This window comes from Suillus plorans, assembly GCF_016647745.1.
Source record: "Suillus plorans strain S12 chromosome Unknown HD556scaffold_16, whole genome shotgun sequence".
Lineage (NCBI taxonomy): Eukaryota > Fungi > Basidiomycota > Agaricomycetes > Boletales > Suillaceae > Suillus > Suillus plorans.
Genome location: NW_024537400.1, coordinates 706995 through 726662, shown reverse-complemented (window position 1 = coordinate 726662; position 19668 = coordinate 706995). Strand labels below are relative to the sequence as shown.

At 47.6% G+C, this 19668-nt stretch overlaps 8 protein-coding genes across 8 annotated transcripts; 5 read left to right on the top strand and 3 right to left on the bottom strand.

Moving 5' to 3' along the window:
- Positions 1–604: 604 nt before the first annotated feature.
- On the top strand, positions 605–976 carry HD556DRAFT_1441080 (uncharacterized protein; the record flags this gene model as incomplete). Its single annotated transcript, XM_041306227.1, has 1 exon — positions 605–976. The coding sequence occupies one exon, from the start codon at positions 605–607 to the stop codon at positions 974–976; it is 372 nt and encodes a 123-aa protein (XP_041162632.1).
- Positions 977–1371: 395 nt separating this feature from the next.
- On the bottom strand, positions 1372–3572 carry HD556DRAFT_259958 (sulfide-quinone oxidoreductase). Its single transcript, XM_041310055.1, has 10 exons — positions 3410–3572; positions 3246–3361; positions 3171–3178; positions 2760–3118; positions 2181–2713; positions 2026–2129; positions 1947–1968; positions 1847–1879; positions 1668–1788; positions 1372–1604 (listed from the first exon to the last, which is right to left on the bottom strand). The coding sequence occupies exons 1-9, from the start codon at positions 3531–3533 to the stop codon at positions 1735–1737; spliced, it is 1353 nt and encodes a 450-aa protein (XP_041162631.1). The 5' UTR covers positions 3534–3572; the 3' UTR covers positions 1372–1604; positions 1668–1734.
- A 977-nt stretch (positions 3573–4549) lies between these two features.
- On the top strand, positions 4550–5498 carry HD556DRAFT_259847 (uncharacterized protein). The gene is made up of 2 exons (XM_041310054.1): positions 4550–5402; positions 5447–5498. Exon 1 carries the CDS (start codon positions 4648–4650, stop codon positions 5191–5193), a length of 546 nt encoding a protein of 181 aa, XP_041162630.1. The 5' UTR covers positions 4550–4647; the 3' UTR covers positions 5194–5402; positions 5447–5498.
- Positions 5499–6804: 1306 nt separating this feature from the next.
- Positions 6805–8073, top strand: HD556DRAFT_1431153 (uncharacterized protein; the record flags this gene model as incomplete). Its single annotated transcript, XM_041304982.1, has 7 exons — positions 6805–6889; positions 6942–7171; positions 7225–7285; positions 7336–7420; positions 7472–7541; positions 7592–7728; positions 7788–8073. The coding sequence occupies 7 exons, from the start codon at positions 6805–6807 to the stop codon at positions 8071–8073; spliced, it is 954 nt and encodes a 317-aa protein (XP_041162629.1).
- Positions 8074–8334: 261 nt separating this feature from the next.
- On the bottom strand, positions 8335–9722 carry HD556DRAFT_1357246 (uncharacterized protein). The gene is made up of 6 exons (XM_041302511.1): positions 9301–9722; positions 9148–9247; positions 9069–9097; positions 8865–9018; positions 8579–8810; positions 8335–8515 (listed from the first exon to the last, which is right to left on the bottom strand). The coding sequence occupies exons 1-6, from the start codon at positions 9633–9635 to the stop codon at positions 8367–8369; spliced, it is 999 nt and encodes a 332-aa protein (XP_041162628.1). The 5' UTR covers positions 9636–9722; the 3' UTR covers positions 8335–8366.
- A 117-nt stretch (positions 9723–9839) lies between these two features.
- Positions 9840–12496, top strand: HD556DRAFT_1441075 (adaptin N terminal region-domain-containing protein; the record flags this gene model as incomplete). Its single annotated transcript, XM_041306226.1, has 10 exons — positions 9840–9893; positions 9952–10057; positions 10115–10177; positions 10226–10302; positions 10354–10718; positions 10770–10984; positions 11033–11246; positions 11297–11654; positions 11707–12012; positions 12068–12496. The coding sequence occupies 10 exons, from the start codon at positions 9840–9842 to the stop codon at positions 12494–12496; spliced, it is 2187 nt and encodes a 728-aa protein (XP_041162627.1).
- HD556DRAFT_1465688 (uncharacterized protein) lies at positions 12350–13660 on the bottom strand (the record flags this gene model as incomplete). Its single annotated transcript, XM_041308351.1, has 4 exons — positions 12350–12678; positions 12732–13157; positions 13212–13352; positions 13400–13660. 4 exons carry the CDS (start codon positions 13658–13660, stop codon positions 12607–12609), a joined length of 900 nt encoding a protein of 299 aa, XP_041162626.1. The 3' UTR covers positions 12350–12606.
- Positions 13661–14526: 866 nt separating this feature from the next.
- HD556DRAFT_1357227 (uncharacterized protein) lies at positions 14527–17626 on the top strand. The gene is made up of 8 exons (XM_041302510.1): positions 14527–14943; positions 14999–15154; positions 15209–15388; positions 15440–15664; positions 15721–16317; positions 16364–16657; positions 16716–17075; positions 17131–17626. The coding sequence occupies exons 1-8, from the start codon at positions 14784–14786 to the stop codon at positions 17526–17528; spliced, it is 2370 nt and encodes a 789-aa protein (XP_041162625.1). The 5' UTR covers positions 14527–14783; the 3' UTR covers positions 17529–17626.
- Positions 17627–19668: the final 2042 nt, after the last annotated feature.

Below are 19668 nucleotides of genomic sequence, written 5' to 3'. Positions count from 1 at the left end.
AACATCATGTCATCGTCTAGCATCATCGCATAGCATATTTCCTTATTCTGTTTCATCATGTGTATCAGTACTTGAACCTTTCCGCTTCGTTCTCTCATACCTCAGTTGTTCTCTCCAGACACTGAGGTATGTTTTCTACTTTCTCGTTATCTCGCCATGTCTTACGATAGAACCTCTAGTGTGTTCATTCATTAGGTAATTGCAATATTAGTTGTTCTCTCCAGACACTGAGCATGTTTGTTTGTTAGCTTCAACACTTACCTCAGTTGCATACTCGTAGTGTAGCGGAATGAGGTGTCAGTAACTTGAACTTGTCTGTATGTACTCACATGATTAAGTAAGCTGTACTCACCATATCCCCGACTCCCACATTAGTGGAGGAGGGCTTAGTCGAACACAAAAATCACCCTCTCACTACCGTTCTCTGCACATGGATTTTTCCGACTTCCTGTATGTCTCCGTGATTTGTTGTTGGCTCCTGTCATCGCGGCACCCCATCTTGATATTTGATACTTCATGAACAATTCTAAAATTTTCCGTCTACCTCCCCTCCTTCTTTGATAAGGTGCGTATTTATTGGGTGTCCTTTGGGCATTGTCGCTTAATGTCTCAGATGGTTGACATTAGTGCACTGTATGCCACTGTGGTCAGCAATGATCCTGCGTGGTTTTTCTATCCCGAAGACCATTATTCAATATCCCTTTCTGAATTGGCTGCATCCGTTGTCGTAGAGGCGGCTCGTCAACTTCCTTCGGCCTTTGTCCCGAAGAAGCGCACCCATTTTGAATCCATCAAATCCATTCTGTTGCACTTCTCTTGTTTACGTGCCGAGTTGGGTGCTGTATCTGACGAGGCTCTGTTTGCTCATTATACCAAGTTTATCAAATGTCCATTACCCTCTGTGTCTCGTCTGTGCCTCATCTCTGCCTACATTGAGATGCTTTATAGAGAAGTCATCGCAGCTGCCCTGCGCTGACCATATAATGATTTACTTCCTGATTCAGATCATACCTTGAACCTCGAACCTGACCAGACCCTGAACCCCGAACCAGATTATACCCTGAACCACGAACCAGACCATGATAATACTCTGAAACGTGACCATTGCGTCAGTCATCAATCGTTGTCGTGGGCTTTGCTACCTGCAAAAGAGCTGGTGCAGCGTCTGGAAAAGCTCAATCGTTCTGACATTGTCAGATGTACTTATTGCAGTTGACCGACCCCTTCATTACGACCAAATGTGTTGTTCAGTCTTTGTCCATCGAATTCATGTATGAGTGCAGCACCCTTGATGGACTTATGTTGGACACGTTCTTGGGGAGCGTTTGTTGCATTCATCGGGGCGACTGAATTTGGTATGGATCTGGAATACATTGATAACCGAGACCTAAGTACTTTGCAAGTCAATCATTTGTATGGTACTATACCCATTGTATGTTACTAGTTCCACATCAGCTTGGGCCGGACACTGAACCAAGAAAGGAGTCGGGGTTTTGGGTGCGTAGTCGCCAGTACCCATTTAGTAATAACAAACAAAAACAACAATGTTGAGCAAGGAACTGGAGTGGGAATATAACCAGTACCTCCAGGCAATGCTCATGACACTGCTGAAATTTATTAAATCTTTCACAGAAGTTACAGCCAGTGACTACAAAGGGGTGACCCACGTCTACTCAATTCACTCATGAAATTGGGGGTATTATAATCATTTCCAATAATTCCTTAATGTCAACATCATACAAACTTGGGACGGAAGGGTCCTGAAGGGCCGAACCATTTTCCGTCAACCTGCGGCGCAGCATAAGACACTCCGAGAGCCCCGTACAAACTGTTTCCGGAGACTCACCATGCGACTCCAGTAAACCCAAGGAAAAAGGTCCTAAGAATAGCACAGACAATAAGCCATGCCTTATTTTAGGAGCTACAGCTCCAATTGTACTCCGTACCTTTTTGAAGTGGTAGAATATTCTGAAGGATTTGGCAGGCTCAATGCAATGATACAAGTAGGAATCACAAAGGACAAACCTTCTCCGTTTTGTCTGATCGCCCAGGTAATTGGCGAAACTTTCTTTGGGTACAAGTCCATACTTGAACTCCGCTAGCATCAATTCCCCATACCCCGTCAGAAGCTAAAGTTAGAATTTGGTCAAGTGGATAACGTTGTAAGGAGGCGGACGGACCGGACAACTTGTATAGCCATCATACTTTGCATTGCTCACTTTGCCAGTGTCCATAACCGAAAATAAGTTTTCCGTCAAGACAGGAGCCTGAGATGTAATGGCGGCAACCGTTTTGCTCGTGGGTAGGGAGGAACAGTCACCCAAGGCAAATATGTTTCCAAACTCGGGTTTGACATGTCTGAGAGTTGCCTGATCGACTTCTACCCAACCCACTGGATCAGCAATGGGCGATCCTTTGATGAAGTCTAGCGGTCCCATCGGCGGCGCGACATGCAGGAGGGTGAAATCACGATCTACGGTCGAACCATCATCCTTCTTGAAAGTTGCCTTCCTGTTCGCAACATCAATAGAAACTAAGTTGTGTTGGAATTCTGCTCCGATACCCCGCTCGATGCGCAGAGCGTTTAGGGCATCCGAATACTTCTTGACGCTAAACATGGATGGCATGCCAGTCATGAAGTCTATTTTAATGTTATTTCCTCGGCCAGATTTTTGGTATCTATCCCAGGCCATCCACATGATTTTCTGCGGAGCTAGAAGACGATAAGTAGCCGCCATACATAGAGAAATTTGACATACCTCCTGCACATTTAATGATACCTGCAGGTTGGGTAAATATAGCATTTCCGGACCTGAGAGCATCTACGTCGTGCCAAACTTTGTCGCAGGTATCATAGGAATATATCGATGAGACTCCAGACGAAGGATCAGCGAGAGCCTGAGGCAACCCAGCGATGCCGTCCCAGTTTGTTTTCAAACCCGCTGCCACTACAAGTGAATCGTATGAAATTGTCCGACCTGACGTTGTCGTGACTGATGAGGATTCCGGATAGAATGACTTGACATTCTCTGCGATATGCGTGATATGCGGCGGGAATAGGGACGCGAGCGGTCGTCTGAAATCTGTTTTAGAGCCAAGACCAGCACCGGCTAAAGTCCTGGATGATACGTCAGGATTCGTATACAGAAACGAGGGATAAAAACCGTCACCAGCCGGGCTTGAAAGAAGGAGCCATCAAAAAGTAGCTCACACGAGTATGTTACAGTCTGATTATGAGTGCTTACTTGATAGTAGTGATAGTCTGCTGCGTCAAGGACCACTACATCTCCTGCATTCAAAGGCTTTCCAGCAGCCTTAAAGCGGTTATATATCTGGTTGGCAACCGTCAATCCACCAGAACCTGAAAATGCATCAATGTTAATTCAAAGGACTCCATCGACTGATGCACCTGCTCCGATAACAAGCACTCGGAATTTTTCCTTGGTGCTCGTACTGGCATGCCTAGCTAGAGCGACAGTTTGTCGAGCAAGCGGGCCTGTTACACGCCGGCACGCTGGCAACATGTTTGACATGATGATAGTGAAACAACAAGGCGAATACTCTGATTCTAGACTACTGATAAAGAATTTTAATATAGATCTTGCGCCCGCCGTTGGTGCCTGGTGTACGGCGAAGAAAACAATTACATAATTGATATGCCTGAATTCTGAAAAGGTTGCTCAATGTTGCTCGAGTTTTCCTCCCCGAGTACCTACATAGATTCGGGCTGTACTCGTTGGCGACAATAGCTCGGGGTGTTTCAATATTAATTAAGGAATTGATTTTGAAAGACTCGGAGAGTATAAACGCCAAATTCAAATTCAAATTTGATGCCAGACATGCTTACTAATATTTAATATTATGTAAGTGCTTCTTGTCTCCACACTCAACACAACGACGCTCCTTATTCTTATTTACCTCTCATCCAGCTGGACTGGACACTGTACATTAATATTCTTTTAATCTCTTTATTTTATCCTTCCGCACATCACAAGCTAGGTGACTCGCGCGCTGGTCGTCAATGCAATCGAATCGTCCTTCTCTACAGGCTGGAAAGCTCGGCTTGCCAAGTTCCCCCGCATGCACTCGTCTCAGGAGAGATGCCCCTTTTGTGGAAGGTCACTCACGAAACCAGAGCCAGCCCATTGTGTCCAATGCTACTCGCTCGTTGCGCTCTCATGGACCCTCAGTATCGGCTCCCGCCCAGGTATCCACTCGTCGTGCTGTAGGAGCCGCTCTTGGTTCTCGCTCCAACACGCGTGCAGGCAGCCGCGAGTCGAGCACCTCGGCTGGTTCCGAATCATCTGCTTCATCCTTCTCATTCCGGGACAGAATGAACAGTCAGTTGTCTTCGTCCACTAGCTTAGAAGAGTATCTTGAACCGCCAACAAAATCTACTGGACCCAATAAATCACTCAAGACCGATACGGACCAACATGAAGGTCTGTAATTTATGGTTTTATATTTTATTGTTTTGTTTATATTGCGATCTCAGACCCCGAGCGTGGTAGATATTTTTCAATATTGGAAAATGGTGATAGCATATGGAATCGTGTTGCTGCGGCTGCAAGTGTCTTGACAGTTAATGTCAATCAAGCATGGTATTCAAGAATCGGCGCTTCAGAGGAAGGTGGGTGCACATCAATCATGACTTTTCCCTGTCTTCTTAAGTTATGTATTGTAGAAACGGCACCTGGACGTGACTCGCATTTGACCCGCGTAATGAAAGCCTATCACCTTGCAAAGGCCCGTCATCCTTCAGATCTTCCTGACTGGCTCTTTGACGAACGCGAACGCAAGCCATCTCTCGGTTCTCGGTTCACACAGTCACAAAAAGGCGTATCATCTGATACTCAACCTATGCGCCCTGTAACGCCCCGTTATGTCTACGATAACGCGGCTCCTCGTGCGACACCAACAACCCATTCACACACCACATCCCACGTCCTTACTTCCCCAGAAAAGACAGGCTCATCAAAGGCTGCGGATCGCCTGAAGGCGTTCAGAGATGCAAAGCGAGCTGATTTGGGAGTGCGGCACGGTTCCTCCAAATCAGAGAGCTTGTCCTACTCTCCACCACGATTTCGTACCAACGTGGATGCATATCATAATGACAATCACCGGGGCGCATTGCCTTCTCCTACCAGACGGCCCCTACTGTCGGCGCAGCCGTCTCAACCAGGCGCATTCTGATTCAGTTGGCATGCCAGTCGTTCTCAATCTGGAAGCCAAACACGTATGGATAAACATTTCTCTATACTTCATGTACCTTCGGTGTCATACATGTATGCACGGGTGTTGTAGCGAACCTACTCAGTTGACTCGATGATTGCTTACATCATTTTGTTGAATACACGAATTTATTGGAACACCTAGATCTTATCTTATCGATTTTGTTATTGGTAAGTTCGTTCCAAATCAAATACCTAAAACTGACGAACGACAGCACTAGTGCGCTGATCTTGTCATTGGAAATTCACAGGTCTGACAAAATCATGAGACCGATGAAAACTCCATGAGTCATGCTCCACGCCGTTCTGTTGCTCGTGCCGCAGCGTGCGGTTTCCAGAGCGACCAGCTGACACCAAGACAACTCGTTTTTCAGGTGACGGAAACAAGATCTGCTGAACAATGTTTAATTACTTTCATTGCACTCAGGACATCAGAATAAGTTTTATCAAGCTAGACGTTCAAGGAAGCAGCTTATGGTGCATACAAACTACAGCTGTGTTGTGGATCGGCCAGAAAACTCATCGTCTATGTTTGCACGTCAGATCCGCCAAGTGACTCCAGTTGCAGGGCGGAAATAACCAGTTCCACCCCGTTGACAACGGACGATCTTCGATCGAAAATTGCCCACTCCGACTTCGAGTCGCTATGGTGAGTCCTGACACAAGGGCAAGACAGTCCTACTTAAACCTTGGCCCCTGAGTGTCAAGTCTCTCTTTACCTTTTCGACCTCTTCATCGACCCTCTTTCTTCTTTCTGTCGTCTTAGTCGAGTTCATTCTCGGCTCGCACACTTCGGGGTTCGTCCGTGACTTTTTTTGTAGCTTGAGCTAACCCTTACTGATGGTATAGATCACTCTCTTTGATAGAGCAGGACTTCACTACTCCTAGAAGGAGCACTACGTGCGCTCAGGTCGCCAGTAGTCTTTGAACAAGTATTTTTTCTGTTTGAAAATGGTTTTTATTGCGCCTTTCCTAAGCGCCGCAGCGATATGCACCACCCTGGTGGTGGCTGCTCCTCAACTTGATGACTTCCCTCGGCATGAATCACCTGCGTATGTGTTTTTTCCGCTCTGTTTGAGATTTTTCTCACTCAAATGGCAGTCCTGCCTCAATGGCCATACCCGCCATGGGCGCCATGGTCACCCCTCGCTCCGAAGGAGGTTCGTATGGTGATTCATCGGGAGGCTCATATTCATCAGGAAGCTCGTATGGCGATTCATCGGGAGGCTCACAAGGTGGAGTGTCACAGCAAGACGGGAAATACGGCGGTGGTGATGGCTGGGGCAATCAGGGTTACATGAACACGAGCACGACGATGGCCGCAACGTCTACCATGGAAGGTTATGGTGGTATGGGTGGCATACAAACGTCCACAAGTTATACCGACAGTGGCTACAACAGTACGGCCAGCATGAGCGAGTCCAGTACCACGTACAGCTCAGCGACGACTTCGACTCCCGACGCCACGTCGACTGCCATGAACACCTACTCCACACCCGCGTATGGATACAGCAGTATGACCAGCATGAGTGAGTCCAGTGCCATGTACAGCGTGGTTACAACTTCGACTGCCATGAACACCTACTCCACACCCGCATACGGCTCAGGCAGTTATGGAGGTGGCAGCGGTGGTTCAGGCTATCAAAGTTGCATGCAGAGTAAGTTTGCGCCAACTTTTGCCAGCGACGACATGCTAATACCTCTATTTAGTGTGTGCTGCATCTTACGGCGCTCCTACGATGGCATCCTCTACATGGTCCGCTCCCCCCGCCACGACTACCGCAGCGGGTAGTTCTGGTTGTACACACACCGTTATTGTTGCTCCTACCCAGGGCGTTTTGCGTTATGTGCCTTTCGCCATCAATGCGTCTGTTGGTGACACAATCGCATTTGTCTGGAATGCCAACAAACACACTGTTACGAAGTCATCCGAACTGGCGGTAAGTCTCTTCATGAATATTGATTTTGAATGAATATCTTAGATGCTTTTTAGATTTGTAATAAAACTTCGGACATGCCATTTTCTTCTGGGGTGCAGAATAAGAGCTTCGTTTGTACGTGTCTGGAGCCAGAAATTTGATGGAAAAACTAACCAGCGTCCTAGTCACCCAAACGGTCAACGACACCGATACAACATTCTTCTACTGTGGAGTTCCCGGACACTGTCAGAAAGGAATGTTCGGTATCTTGTACGGTTCTTTCTTATTTGACGTGACTAGTTATCTGAGTCGTAGCCTCAGAAACCCTCCCAATGCTCTAATGGGTAACACCTCATCAGTCTCCAGTATGATGCCTGTCATGGCTTCAAACGTGAGCATTGACTATTTTTTCTTTGATTCCCTAATCCCAATCGCCACCAGAGCTCGAACATGACTGCGATGGTTCAGTACACTCAGATGGCGACGGCGAACAATACCATGGCTGGCAATTGGGGTGGAAACATCGACATGAGTGGCATGCCTCCATCGTCCTACCAATACATGCTCGAAAATGTGATGTAAGTTTCTGATTTTTCTCTCGTGCCGCCTCACATGACCCTTACGCGTCTTGCACAAGGTATACGCGAACCTTTTTGGCCGCCAACCCCGAAGTTTTGTCGGAAGATGGCGTTATCGACCTGTCTAGCGCGGGAACTACACCACTCATAGTTCCAAATGACATTACCGCTGCCGCCGCCAATTCCTCTACATCTCCTGGATCCCCCACTTCCGGATCACCAACTTCAGGGGCTACTGGCAGCAGCAGCCCCTCAGCAGCCTCGACAGGTGGTGCCAAGAGCCTCGGCTCATCAAGCATTCTCGTCAGCGTTGTTGTTGTCGCCTCCCTTGCGTTCGCCATATGAACGTCCCATAGTGATTGGACTTGAAGTTGGCCACCTTTCTATTTTCTTTTACTTGTTCTCATGTGGCAGACTGTTCATCCTCTTACGTTGCGCTCCTCGCGAACTAGAGTGATGCTGTTCACTATGAGCTTTTTCCACCAGCCCGGCGCTGTGTTTTGTTTCGAACCGTACTTAAATCTGCTATCTTTGCATTAGCTTGCGTAGAGACACAGAAGTGAAGTAGTTGTAGAGAAGCTTGAATCCAAATGGAGTCGAACGATATCGTTTGAATACCATGAGAAATCGAAGTCCAGCTAAAAGCCGAATATATCGTCGATCTCGTCTCGTTTCTCCCTGACCTTCTTCGATCGTCCTTGGTCGGCAGGAGTAGATAATGTCTTTCGTTTTATCGCAAACTTGTCTTTTCGAGAGGATGATGTGGCAATGGCGACTTTTTCTACAACTAACAGTTCCGACTGATTAGATGCAATGTCGCAGACACGTCGTGAGGGAGATGGTAACATACCGACTGCAGCTTGCAAGTTTATGCTCCCAGATTTTTCCATAACGGCCCTAGCATCGACTTGTGTGGATGATGGTCGGTCAAGCGTCTCCTCTCTAGAAACAGCGGAACCAAAATCCTCCGGGGGAACATCTGGATTAACGGTATGAGCTGGCTGGTCACTCTGACGGGACAAGAGATGTTCCGACGTCTTGGAAGTGCTCGATTCAGCTACGAAACTCGGCTTGTGGGTCGGCTAGGAAATCACAGTGAGAATCAAATAGAAACTGGTAGAGATAGACCGATTTACGTCGATAACACTCAGTACGCGATCACAAGCAGTCTCGCAGTCTCGGACACGATCACCCATTTCAACCGACAAAGTTGCCATTCTTGAAGCAAGTCCGGCAAATAGTATGATTAGGTGAATGAATGCACCAGACTGCATTGCAAGGGAAAAATGGCTTTACCAAGCATTAAGCAATTAGATATTCACAGATTGCCAGGGACTTACTAATAAGCTTCTTGGAGTCGCTCAGACGTCTGTGAATGACCATCATTAGGGCTACGTGCAGTAGTACATGCTCACTCACTTTAAGTATCAAGCAAGAATAAGCCTTAAACCTTTCAGTCACGAAAGATACATACGACCGACTTGGGACGTGATTCCAAGACCCTCTCATCAATTTTTCGCTGCAAGTGCTCGATCACTTTATCTCATTCGCAAGCTAAATGAAATATCACACCTCTGAACAACAGTAGCACCATAGAATGATGCTCTAAGGAGATGCACATCCTCGACCATATTTACTTCTAGCAGCCGCCAACCATAACGTCTGATCTCCGAGATACGTTTGAAAAACAAAGCTGCTCGATGCTGATTTTTGCTTCTGTAGTAAAGCCTTTCAAGCACCTGCATTTCATCCTGGTAGCTGGCGAGAGCGGCTTGCAACCGACGTGAACATGCTTTCAGATCTTTGAGGATGCCGTCAACAGTAGGATGCAATGAATTCTCGAGGGAAGCCCTTTCTGAGAAAGAGGTGGCTGTTGGAGCACAACTGCGCGCACGTCGTGTATTCATTTCGAACCTAGGATTGTTTGGCAGATTTTTCTGAAGTCAGGTCCATCTGCAGTCGCCGGAAGCAAAATGGGAGTGACGGTATTACGTACTATACGTAGCGTTGACCAAGTAGTAAATAACTACCACTTCGGGTTCTTTATTCTTTAATCCATTGAGTAGCAATTACAACCAAATTACAACAGCTGCTCAGAGGACCAACTTGCGATGTCCACGCAACACGGTCAAGATGCCAAATTCTTCCAGCGCGGGAAGATCGAGGTACGGCACTCTCAGACGGGTCGCCGACTGGAACTCAGTGACGAACTTAATCATGTAGGAGTTTCGCGCTGAGCTGCAAGCAGCGGAGGCAAAGGATAAAAAGTTCCAGAAACGAAAGACCGTCCTGAAGAAGATTGTGGCAAACATCACGATGGGCAATGATAGTGAGTAGTCAAGAATCACGGTATCACTCGCTCATGTATATGCGGCATGTATCCCAGTGTCACCTCTATTTCACGACGTAATTCAATGCATAGGAACCCCGTTGTTAGAGATTAAGAAGAGTGAGTAGACATGTCCTTATGGTTCATATCATCCTGATGCCACTACAGTGGTATACCTTTTCCTTGTCAGCTATGGGCGCTCGAAACCAGATCAGATACACCTAGTAATTCCTAGTTTCCTACAGGTATTGAGTTCACATCTGTCGCGTCAGCCTCATTTCTCTAATGTGCTATAGGACTGCAACGATCGTAACCCTCTCATACGAGCACTCGCAATCCGAACAATGTCCTATATTCCCATACCTGTGGTCACAGAAGCACTCACTGATCAACTACGACATTGTCTCAAAGATCGCGATCCATATGTTCGCAAGACTGCTGCGATATGTGTAGCGAAGGTCTATACTGCTGACCCTCGCAAAGCCGAACGTAAAGGCTTCGTCGAACTTTTAAGAGACATGTTAATTGATGAGAATGCAACTGTGGTTTCAAACGCTGTGGCGGCATTATCGGAAATTGGAGATCGTCAAGACGGCGTCATATTCAAGCTCAACTTGACCATTGCAAACAAACTTCTCAGCGCATTAGGCGAGAGCTCTGAGTGCGTGTCTAGCCACTACTACTCTACAGAGACTGATGACTTGCTTTCAAGATGGGGTCAAATTTACATCCTTGATTCTTTGTTGCGTTATGTTCCAGAACAGCACGCAGACGCCGAAATGATGGCTGAACGTGTAATAGTGCAATTACAGCATGCCAATTCTGCCGTGGTGCTGACGACCATCAAAGTTCTGCTGTATTTGATGAATTACATGGGTGATCGCCGATTGATAGACTATATCTGCAGAAAGATGGGCCCTCCACTTGGTGAGTGCAATTCTGAGTTTCCTGGACTGCAGGAACTGACAGTTGAAGTTACATTACTTTCTTCTGGTCCTGAGGTTCAATACGTTGCCCTTCGAAATATCTTGTTGATCATTCAGCGGCGACCCACCGTTCTCAAGAACGATGTCAAGGCCTTCTTCTGCAAATACAACGATCCAATATATGTCAAGCTTGCCAAGCTTGAGATAATGTACCGCCTCGCTCGGGAAGAAAATGCCCGAGAAGTTCTAGCTGAGCTGGAAGAGTGTGTTAACATGTTATCTTGCGTCAACGTGCACTAAGCTGCTGCCTCAGATATGCTTCAGAGGTGGACGTTGATTTCGTCCGGAAGGCCGTCCGGTCGATAGGCCGTCTCGCCATCAAAGTAGAACCTGCTGCAGACAAGTGCATAGAATCATTACTCAAGCTCATCGAGACAAAAGTGACTTATGTCGTCCAAGAGGCAGTAATCGTCACCAAGGATATTTTCCGAAGGTACCCTGGGAAATACGAGGGCATAATTCCAAAAATTTGTGAGAACCTTGACGCACTAGATGAACCCGAGGCAAAAGCTGCCATGGTATGGATATTGGGGCAATTCGCAGACAAAATAGATAACGCCGAAGAACTCTTGGATGACCTCGTGTACAGCTTCCTGGATGAACCGGCTGAGGTGCGTATGGCTTCCTGTTTCACTCCCAAACTTCCTGAGATACCTCTGTCAGGTCCAACTCGCACATCTCACAGCCGTCGTAAAGCTTTTCATTTACAAGTCGCAATCTGAGGTTACGAAGGCGCTTGTTCACAAAGTATTAAAATGGGCAACGGAAGATATTGATAACCCTGACTTGCGAGATCGTGGTTTCATGTATTGGCGTATGCTCGCGATGAATCCGGCGGTGGCTGCAGAGATTGTGCTTGCAGAAAAGCCTGCGATCACGACTGATTCAGATCGCATGGATCGTGGGGCTCTTGACCAACTCTTACTGCATACTGGCACACTGGGAAGCATATACCACAAGAATCCAGAGGTGACAGCGTCTGACATTTTTATTCATCGCTTCCGACTCATGTGTGCGATTACAGACATTCATTCGAAACGCTGCGGGTAGAGCACTGATTGACAGCCCCGCGTTGAACACAAACTCTAGGGCGGTGCTCGTTTCCCTAGCGCGACCACAACTTCCACCGATGGCCATTAGCGTGTCAGGTCCTGGTCCTGTCGAACCTACGCGACCACCACAACCTAGTGAAGCAACAAACAATGTACCTCTACCGACTATTATGGAATCTTCACGGAGTGATGAACGAGATTTACTAGATGTCGAAGGTGATGATGGCGCGGGTGGCGACAGTGGAGAGGGGTACCCAGAAGGTGATGATGATGGCCCAGTCACCAAAGCCGCAGATCCATATGCTTCTTTGGGTGGTGCATTTGGTGGTTACGTGACGGATGTGCCACAACCTGTGACAGGCGGGAGTCGTGGTGGTGATCTGGACGACTTACTACTCTAACAGCTTTGCATTTTGTTTAATCGTTTATAAATCTGTATTGACACATGGATAAGGATCGATCGAGTACTCCGTACCCCTTCGAAACATGAATGGAGTATCGCGTATGTGAATCAAGAGAACGCGGACTGAATCCTGCCAGCCACTTGTGAAATGGTAGTCTTGGGCCGTAAAGAGTTATAGTGCTGAGGAAAGGATGATCAGTATGTCACATCTCTGATGAAGTATGGAAGCATACCTCCCCTAGCCCATACATTCTTCTATGGAAGCTGATACGAACTACCTTAGAAAACGACCGAGGTGACGGACCCGGGTTGTGTTCGACGATCCGGGGGACACCACCCTGCACGACGTGTATGGGAACATTATATACTCGACTGAGTGCCAGGATCTCTGGTTCTCCACCCCAAGTCCCGGTATCTTTGATCGACATGCAGTACTGCTCAAATTGCTGTGGAGTCATGAAGCCTGCACTTGTTGCTCCAACACCATCTTCGCCAAATGCGGATGGCAGGAAAGGTAGGAAGTCATCTGGGTGAGTGTAGATAAAGTTCGATGCAGCAGCGCGGACGGTGACGTAGTTGGCTTGATTGGGAGGAAGTATATTAAGGAGGGCTAGCTGGTCCGCTACGGCAGAGAAAAGACAATGACCATCTGGTGGTATCTGTTGACGAGCTTTTGGTGGGGTTCATTGATACTGACGAACGTCTTGCCTCACCTCGTGTGTCTGTACCCCAAGCTTGTCGCATGTCTCCTTTATTGATACCTCTTCTTCCTTTGCCTCTCTCTCTAGTCTTGCGCCTGCCACCGGATCAATTGGTGCGTGATTCTGAGCTAAGGCTGCTACCTTTCTCGCCTGCTAAATGTTAATGTGTGATTGACTAAGGGTCCGGAACATATATTCACCTGTCGTGCTTCATGTCGGCTCTTACTATCCTGCTTTTTCTTGGACGATCGAGCATTGTCTTGAACTGTATTCTCTTTATGTTCTTGAATCTCCAATAACACGGTAGCTGATTCTTGCTGTACAGTCTGGTTCCGGGAGTCGAGTTCCGCAAGCAGGTCATCTACGAGTTGATCGTTGTCCTCGGTTTGGGCCTGATCTGGTGTGCTGTTACGTGATGAAGAGACAAACTTCTTGATTTTGTTCTTTCTTGAACCTGCCATAGTTTCTTACTGTGCAGAGTAGAAGAGTGGAGCTTGCTGGTCACCGAAATCGATTACTCCAAGCAAGACCAAAGCAGGATTGGGATCTAATCTTATCTACTGTTGCCACTAAAATAGAAAAAATTACTGTATCAGATCTCCTACAGTGTAGCTGCACAGTAGATAGGTTACCACTCGCCTTCCTAACCTATTCACAGAAGAGTTGTCATATCCTGAGTGTACGGGAAGTGTGGTTAAGGAACATGTATGAGGCGTGCAATGATTATGCAAAAGAAACTCGGATGAATGCGGTACTACGAGAGTCAAGTCTTCCCACGCTCACCTCCTTCTCTCACTTCTAAGTTGTCTGAGTCGTCAAATCGACACCGTTCATCGTTTCGAGTGCACAGTTACACCCGCCTTTCGCTTCTTGTTGACACTGCAGTGCAAGACCACAGGACGTGCAGTGCTAGCACGTAGGACATATCGGGCAGAGCCGGCGAGGCTGGGAATCAGAATGGCGATTATGATGTACCCTCGATGCGTCAAACATATTAATGATGTCGAGGATAGGATAGCTGTTCACGCACGATGATCAACAGTACTGGGTTTTTCAGCAGGCTTGAACAAAGAAGCCAAGGCAGCTATTTGAAAGAAGGTCGGGCAACTTACCGTTGGGCTTATTATACCGGCGCGAGGCACTGAGAGAAGCGAACCTGCTTTCTACAACTATACTTAGGTCTACAGAGAATCTACGCTCACATTAACGTTGGCGGAGTCGTCCAATTAGAGAATAAACACACGTTGCTATATCAATGAAGCGTATCAGTCGATGAGGCCTAGGCTAGGCTCAAAAAAATAAGCATAGCCATTACAGTTGACGTTGAATCAGAATTCGATAGATCAACGAATACGCTGTACCGTGAATGCTGTAGTCACCTCAATATTAAAGTGCTGTAGGTGCACTGCCACAATTGATCCAACTTATGGCGAGTTGTCCTTACTAACCGATTTCCCTCGGTTCACTCTATCTGATCAGCTTTCTACCCAAGCAGGCGATTTTTGCTGCAGCCAGAATCTCTAAAGCCCTTCATTTATATTAAGCACGCGACATACCACACAACCTCTGTCATCCTTCAGACATATGGACACTCCTCCGATGTCCCTGACTTGCGCTCAGTGCGCTCGGAAGTTGGGTGATCTCGTGGCACAACTCCCTGTTAATGACATCGAAGAAACATGGAAAGAAGTCGAGTTGACCGCCCAACAATTAGCAAATGGCCTTCGTGTTCGAGATGGTCCTGGTGAGAGTGACATGTTTACATCGCAGCTCAGGGGAAATTTATGCGTTACCGACAGATGATAATCACACGATGTTGGGAAAAACTTTGTTACCCCAGAATCTCACTACTTTACTCAGCAGCGCGTTGAATGGTACCCTTATCCCGGATGCTAGTCGTACAGCACCTGTCTTCGAGATTCTTCGTGTTGGCGCGAACCTTTGCGTGGAGCATGGTGATTTTCGTTTCTCAACTACTTCTCGTAACAGTGTACTAAAAACGTGTTTAGACCAGAACCGGGGGCACCTCCTCGAGGCAGGTTTTCCCCAGGCCGTCGTATCTTTGCTTGAAGGCTACACAGACACTATTCCTGAGGAACCTCAGATGGATCCGTTTCCTATGTCTATTGCACATTTACAGGTTGTGAAGACTGCTGTAGGAGTCTTGCTGAATGCTACATTGACATATGGCATGTTGCATTCTTAAATTAATCACGGACAGATATTGACTTGTTCTCTAGAACCAGTGAGAAATCGTCTCATATCGCTGGAGGTTGCGAAGACAATTTTCCGGCTATCCACAGCCCTCTATCCTCCTGCCGCATGGATGAGAACCACCTCTAACCTTCATCTTCCTGACACATCTCCGACTGACATCACCTTTGACCGTATCGCCGAATCTTGGACCATAAGAGCCGGACTATCGAGTTGGGCAGGAAGGTTGATATCAGAACTTCAAGATGATGGTACAATTGTTTCCTGATGTCATGTTTAGGCCATTCTCAGGATCATTTTCTTCTAGTACACCCTCTGTTCTCCCAAGAAGTGTTGCCATATCTCGTCCAATCACTTATTGCCTTCACCCCACCACTCCTGGCTGCGCCCCCTCCCCCTCACTTCGCGCAACCTTCTCAACTACGGACCACTCTCATCAATACAGATTTTGACCTTCTCTCAGAATCATGCTCTCACCTCGAGTCATCAGCGCTTGACGTAGCGGACGTGCGTCTTTCGCTGGCACGCGGCTTTACATTTCCCGCGGAACATCATGACATTCCCTGTTTTTCCGCGATGCTCGATTTTGTTGAGAAGGGAAAATATCCTCCATTGTGGTATGTCCAGTCCGAGAATGGTCTCGAGGGCGGGGACATCAGTAAGAAAGAGAAGGCTTTCGATGATTGCAAGGCTGCCGTAATCAAGGCTGTCGTAGAAGTCTCTGGAGACGATAGGAATCTCGACTTACTGTGGGACGACTCAGATGATGCGCAGCCAGGAGGAGAGTTTGTGTCACGAATGGTCGACTGGATCAGAGCTTTTGTCAGTGGTGAGACTTCTGGCAATGGGAGAGATGACCTTGTAATTTGTGCCACTTTATCTCTGGGTAACATAACACGTGGAGGTAAGTAACATATAGTAATGTGGATGACTAGCTGACATTGGTTTAGAATCTCACTCAACGATTCTACTCTCTCAGCCACATGACATCGCCCGACTCCTGTCGTCGGACGCTCTGCTCGCTCCGTCTACTGACATCAAACTGAAGCATGGTGTCATTGGCCTATTAAAGCACTTGGCACAGTCCTCATCTCAGATGCCATTCAACCGTGCAGCTCTCAGCGCTGCTGGTGTCATACAGCTCATACTCAGGAGCGGCGTTTGGGATGACAGAAGCGATTTCATGCTTGAAATAGTCCAGGTGAATGCCATCGGTGCTATAAAGCATTTGTGCAACAACAGTGGTAAGCATTCATTTTTGACTTGCTTCTACGGCGATTCAAAACAATTGCCTCCTTGCAGTGGATAATTCTTGCAACTTCATATTGGAACCAGTGGATAGCCAAGACCCTCCTTCGACAGGTCTATCCCAGTTGCTTGCCCTTGTCAAGCGCTCCGACACAGTTGCGATCAAGAGCGAAGGTACACGGATCACCGTGAACCTGATCAGGTCGCTCTGGACGAACGAGCGTAGAGATGAACTAATCAGCGAGGAGGAGCTACGAGTCAGACAACAGAAGCGGGTGAAAGCCATGGATGCCTTGCTCACTGCAGCGTGCGCAGAAGCGCTGGCTGCCCTTATCGGAAGAAGCGCCAAGCATCTCATCCTTATTAATGAGGGCGTAGTGGCATCAAGTCTATTGAGCATGCACCGCGACGGAGGTGAGCGAGGCGAATTTCTAATGTTGACTGAAGACTGACTGATGTTGTTACATAGGTGCATTAGTTCTGAACGCTTTGACCACTCCACTGCCAGTAGAAGTGACGCCATCCTCGACGGGGTCCGCCCCAGTATCCACAACAGCTTCTACCAGCAGTGAAACGATGGACTCCCCGATCATCCTTTCTCCAACGGGCGCATCCAGTAAGATACCATCTGTTCGACATGCCCTTGATCAGCTCGTCGTCTCTTTAAAGAGCGAGTCCACTCCTGCCGAGGTTCGAACAAACATATGTGCGTTCTTTGGCCAGATCAGTAAACGTGGAACCGGAGACGGACTTCAGAGGCTGAAAGATGCCACAAGACCGATTCTCGAAGAGTTGGTCAGCGTTCACGGACAAAGTATGCTTGGGAGTGCCGCGAGGAAGGTGTTGGACATGTGGATATCGGAGTGAACTGTGCATGGAATATGAATGGAATGACAGATGTTGTCAATGTATTTTTGTGTGTTTTTAGACAGTATGAGACGTATGAGTTGCGTTGTCTGAGAAAATCGTTGCACGATCAAGAGTTGAGTTGTTGGGCAAGTACTGACTAGCAGATTCAGATGCAGAGCCCTTAAACCGACCTTAGTACAAGCTTATAGAGATGGGATCGTATCACTATCAGAAGATCAGAGGTGAGGAATGGCACGGCTGGCTTTCCTGCCTGTGTTGGTTTTGAACATGAAACGGGTGCCTGTCGCTTCGTGGATGGGGCTTTTCGCACCCTGTCCAGTCTGCTCAAAATTTCATTTCCGCAGTGTCTGTGAGTCACAATATTTGGCGTATAACTCAGATTTAATGTCTAGCTCCCGACTGCGCATGGCTGAGACGCATCAGGGCAGAGGTAAGCTGGGCAGCTGAGATGTCCTGAGGCCAGGAATTAATCGATGTCTCGGGGAGAAGAGGCCAAAAACCAGACTAGGCTGAAATACGAAGCATGGCATGTAATAGCTAGAATACGAGGCATGGAATACGAGGCATGGGATACGAGGCATGGAATATATTAATGAGACGTGCGGAAGAGTTCATATGTATAACGTCCTAGGACCAAAGCGCAAAGCATGTGGGATTGATGTATTTCAATATGCATACGAGGGATTATTTATTTTGAGTCTTGTAGAGGGGAGTCGGAGATAGAGTCGGGGATGCCAGTGGGAAGAAAGACTGTCACTGAACGTTCCTGGTTCGGCGTCTGCTTCGGTTCCTAGTTCGTCCAGGAGATGAAAGAGCGGTTTGTTTGACTGATCAATAGTAAGAATCGTAAAGCTCTTGGATTTTCATTCAGAAGAAAAAGACGTACCAGCGCCTGTCGAGTGGGGTGATGCTATATTTATCACCACGTACTGGCCAAGCGTATTGCCATTGAATACTACACTTTCGCGACCGTGGTCAACTGGGCCTAGCGGTCTCGCTAACGGACCTTGCGAGGATGTTGACTCTGCCGGTTGGGTGGCGACATATTCTAGTTTGGTTACGGCTTATTCAAAAGATTAGTAGATGACAAGTCGGACATGTGGAGAGCTCACTGGAACCATAACTGTTGCTCGAATTTATGTTGATCGTTACGCCTTCGGCGATGTAGTTATTTTGTATGGCGATGGCGTGGTTGTTTGGGTCTAGGGGTTGACCCGGTGAGGGTTTGTCATCAGCCATCATGGAAGTCTGACCGGGGGACAAGACTCAGTTGAAGTATGCAGGGGGTGGATGCTGTTGCAATTAAAGATGCTGGGGTGCAGATAACGTCGGTAAATGCAGTTTTATCTGCTCAGATAGTCACGACTGCTGCATGATCAAAAAAAACCTCAGAATGCACGGAAAGAATTACATGAGTGTGCAAAATTCAGCCAACACATGTATATCGACCGCTGCAGTCGAGTTGTTAATGTCGCAGTTATCCAAGGTATTAAAAAGACACGTAAACTGTATGCGACATCACCGCATCAAGGATTACAGTACCCTCCGGAGATTGGCAGAGAATACATGCATTCAGGAAGTCGTGACGACCATGGGCACGCGTATCAGCTCCAGTTTCCTCGTGTTTGTCATGAAGGTGGCTTATCGCGGATCTTGGATCCTGCCAGAAAGTTGTGTCAAAGTCCCCTAGCGATATGACGCTAGGGATGCGAGTCACCATAATATAGTCGTCCACACCCAAGTGCCCCACGACAGCTAGCACTCTCATGATGGGGAGTATATGTGAATTCCAAAGGTACGTTTTGACGGTCACTGTGACAAGAGTAGTCTCCTCCAGGTTGCGGTCACCGGATGATGTCGTATGCACCTCGAGGTTCTCGTGCGTTAACACGGCTAAGGTGTCCCCCATGAGGTTCTCGTGAGTCAAGAAGGTCGAGGTGTCCCCCATGATGTTCTCGTGAGTCAAGAAGGCGACGTGTTCCCCATGAGGTTCGCGTAAGTCAGAAAGGCGAGGGGTCTGAACCAAGAGGGTTGCATGCATGATGCATATCACGAGGAGAGCCTGGCACCTACCGGCGCGCGGTTGCAGATATCATGGGTATTGGTTTGGCAGCACCACGGGAGGTAAAACGGAAAG

What these genes read in the sequence shown, in the direction of transcription:
- HD556DRAFT_259958 (XM_041310055.1), bottom strand. Translation starts at nt 3,533, where the DNA reads ATGTCAAACATGTTGCCAGCGTGCCGGCGTGTAACAGGCCCGCTTGCT. An exon ending in AGTGCTTGTTATCGGAGCAG is followed by an intron (nt 3,362 to 3,409) that starts GTGCATCAGTCG and finishes ATGCATTTTCAG; the next exon opens with GTTCTGGTGGATTGACGGTT. An exon ending in ATGGCTATACAAGTTGTCCG is followed by an intron (nt 2,130 to 2,180) that starts GTCCGTCCGCCT and finishes TTCTAACTTTAG; the next exon opens with CTTCTGACGGGGTATGGGGA.
- HD556DRAFT_259847 (XM_041310054.1), top strand. Translation starts at nt 4,648, where the DNA reads ATGACTTTTCCCTGTCTTCTTAAGTTATGTATTGTAGAAACGGCACCT.
- HD556DRAFT_1357246 (XM_041302511.1), bottom strand. Translation starts at nt 9,635, where the DNA reads ATGAATACACGACGTGCGCGCAGTTGTGCTCCAACAGCCACCTCTTTC. An exon ending in GGTGCTACTGTTGTTCAGAG is followed by an intron (nt 9,248 to 9,300) that starts GTGTGATATTTC and finishes GAGCACTTGCAG; the next exon opens with CGAAAAATTGATGAGAGGGT. An exon ending in ATTCTTGCTTGATACTTAAA is followed by an intron (nt 9,098 to 9,147) that starts GTGAGTGAGCAT and finishes GGTCATTCACAG; the next exon opens with ACGTCTGAGCGACTCCAAGA.
- HD556DRAFT_1357227 (XM_041302510.1), top strand. Translation starts at nt 14,784, where the DNA reads ATGGACACTCCTCCGATGTCCCTGACTTGCGCTCAGTGCGCTCGGAAG. An exon ending in GAACCTTTGCGTGGAGCATG is followed by an intron (nt 15,155 to 15,208) that starts GTGATTTTCGTT and finishes AAACGTGTTTAG; the next exon opens with ACCAGAACCGGGGGCACCTC. An exon ending in GAATGCTACATTGACATATG is followed by an intron (nt 15,389 to 15,439) that starts GCATGTTGCATT and finishes CTTGTTCTCTAG; the next exon opens with AACCAGTGAGAAATCGTCTC.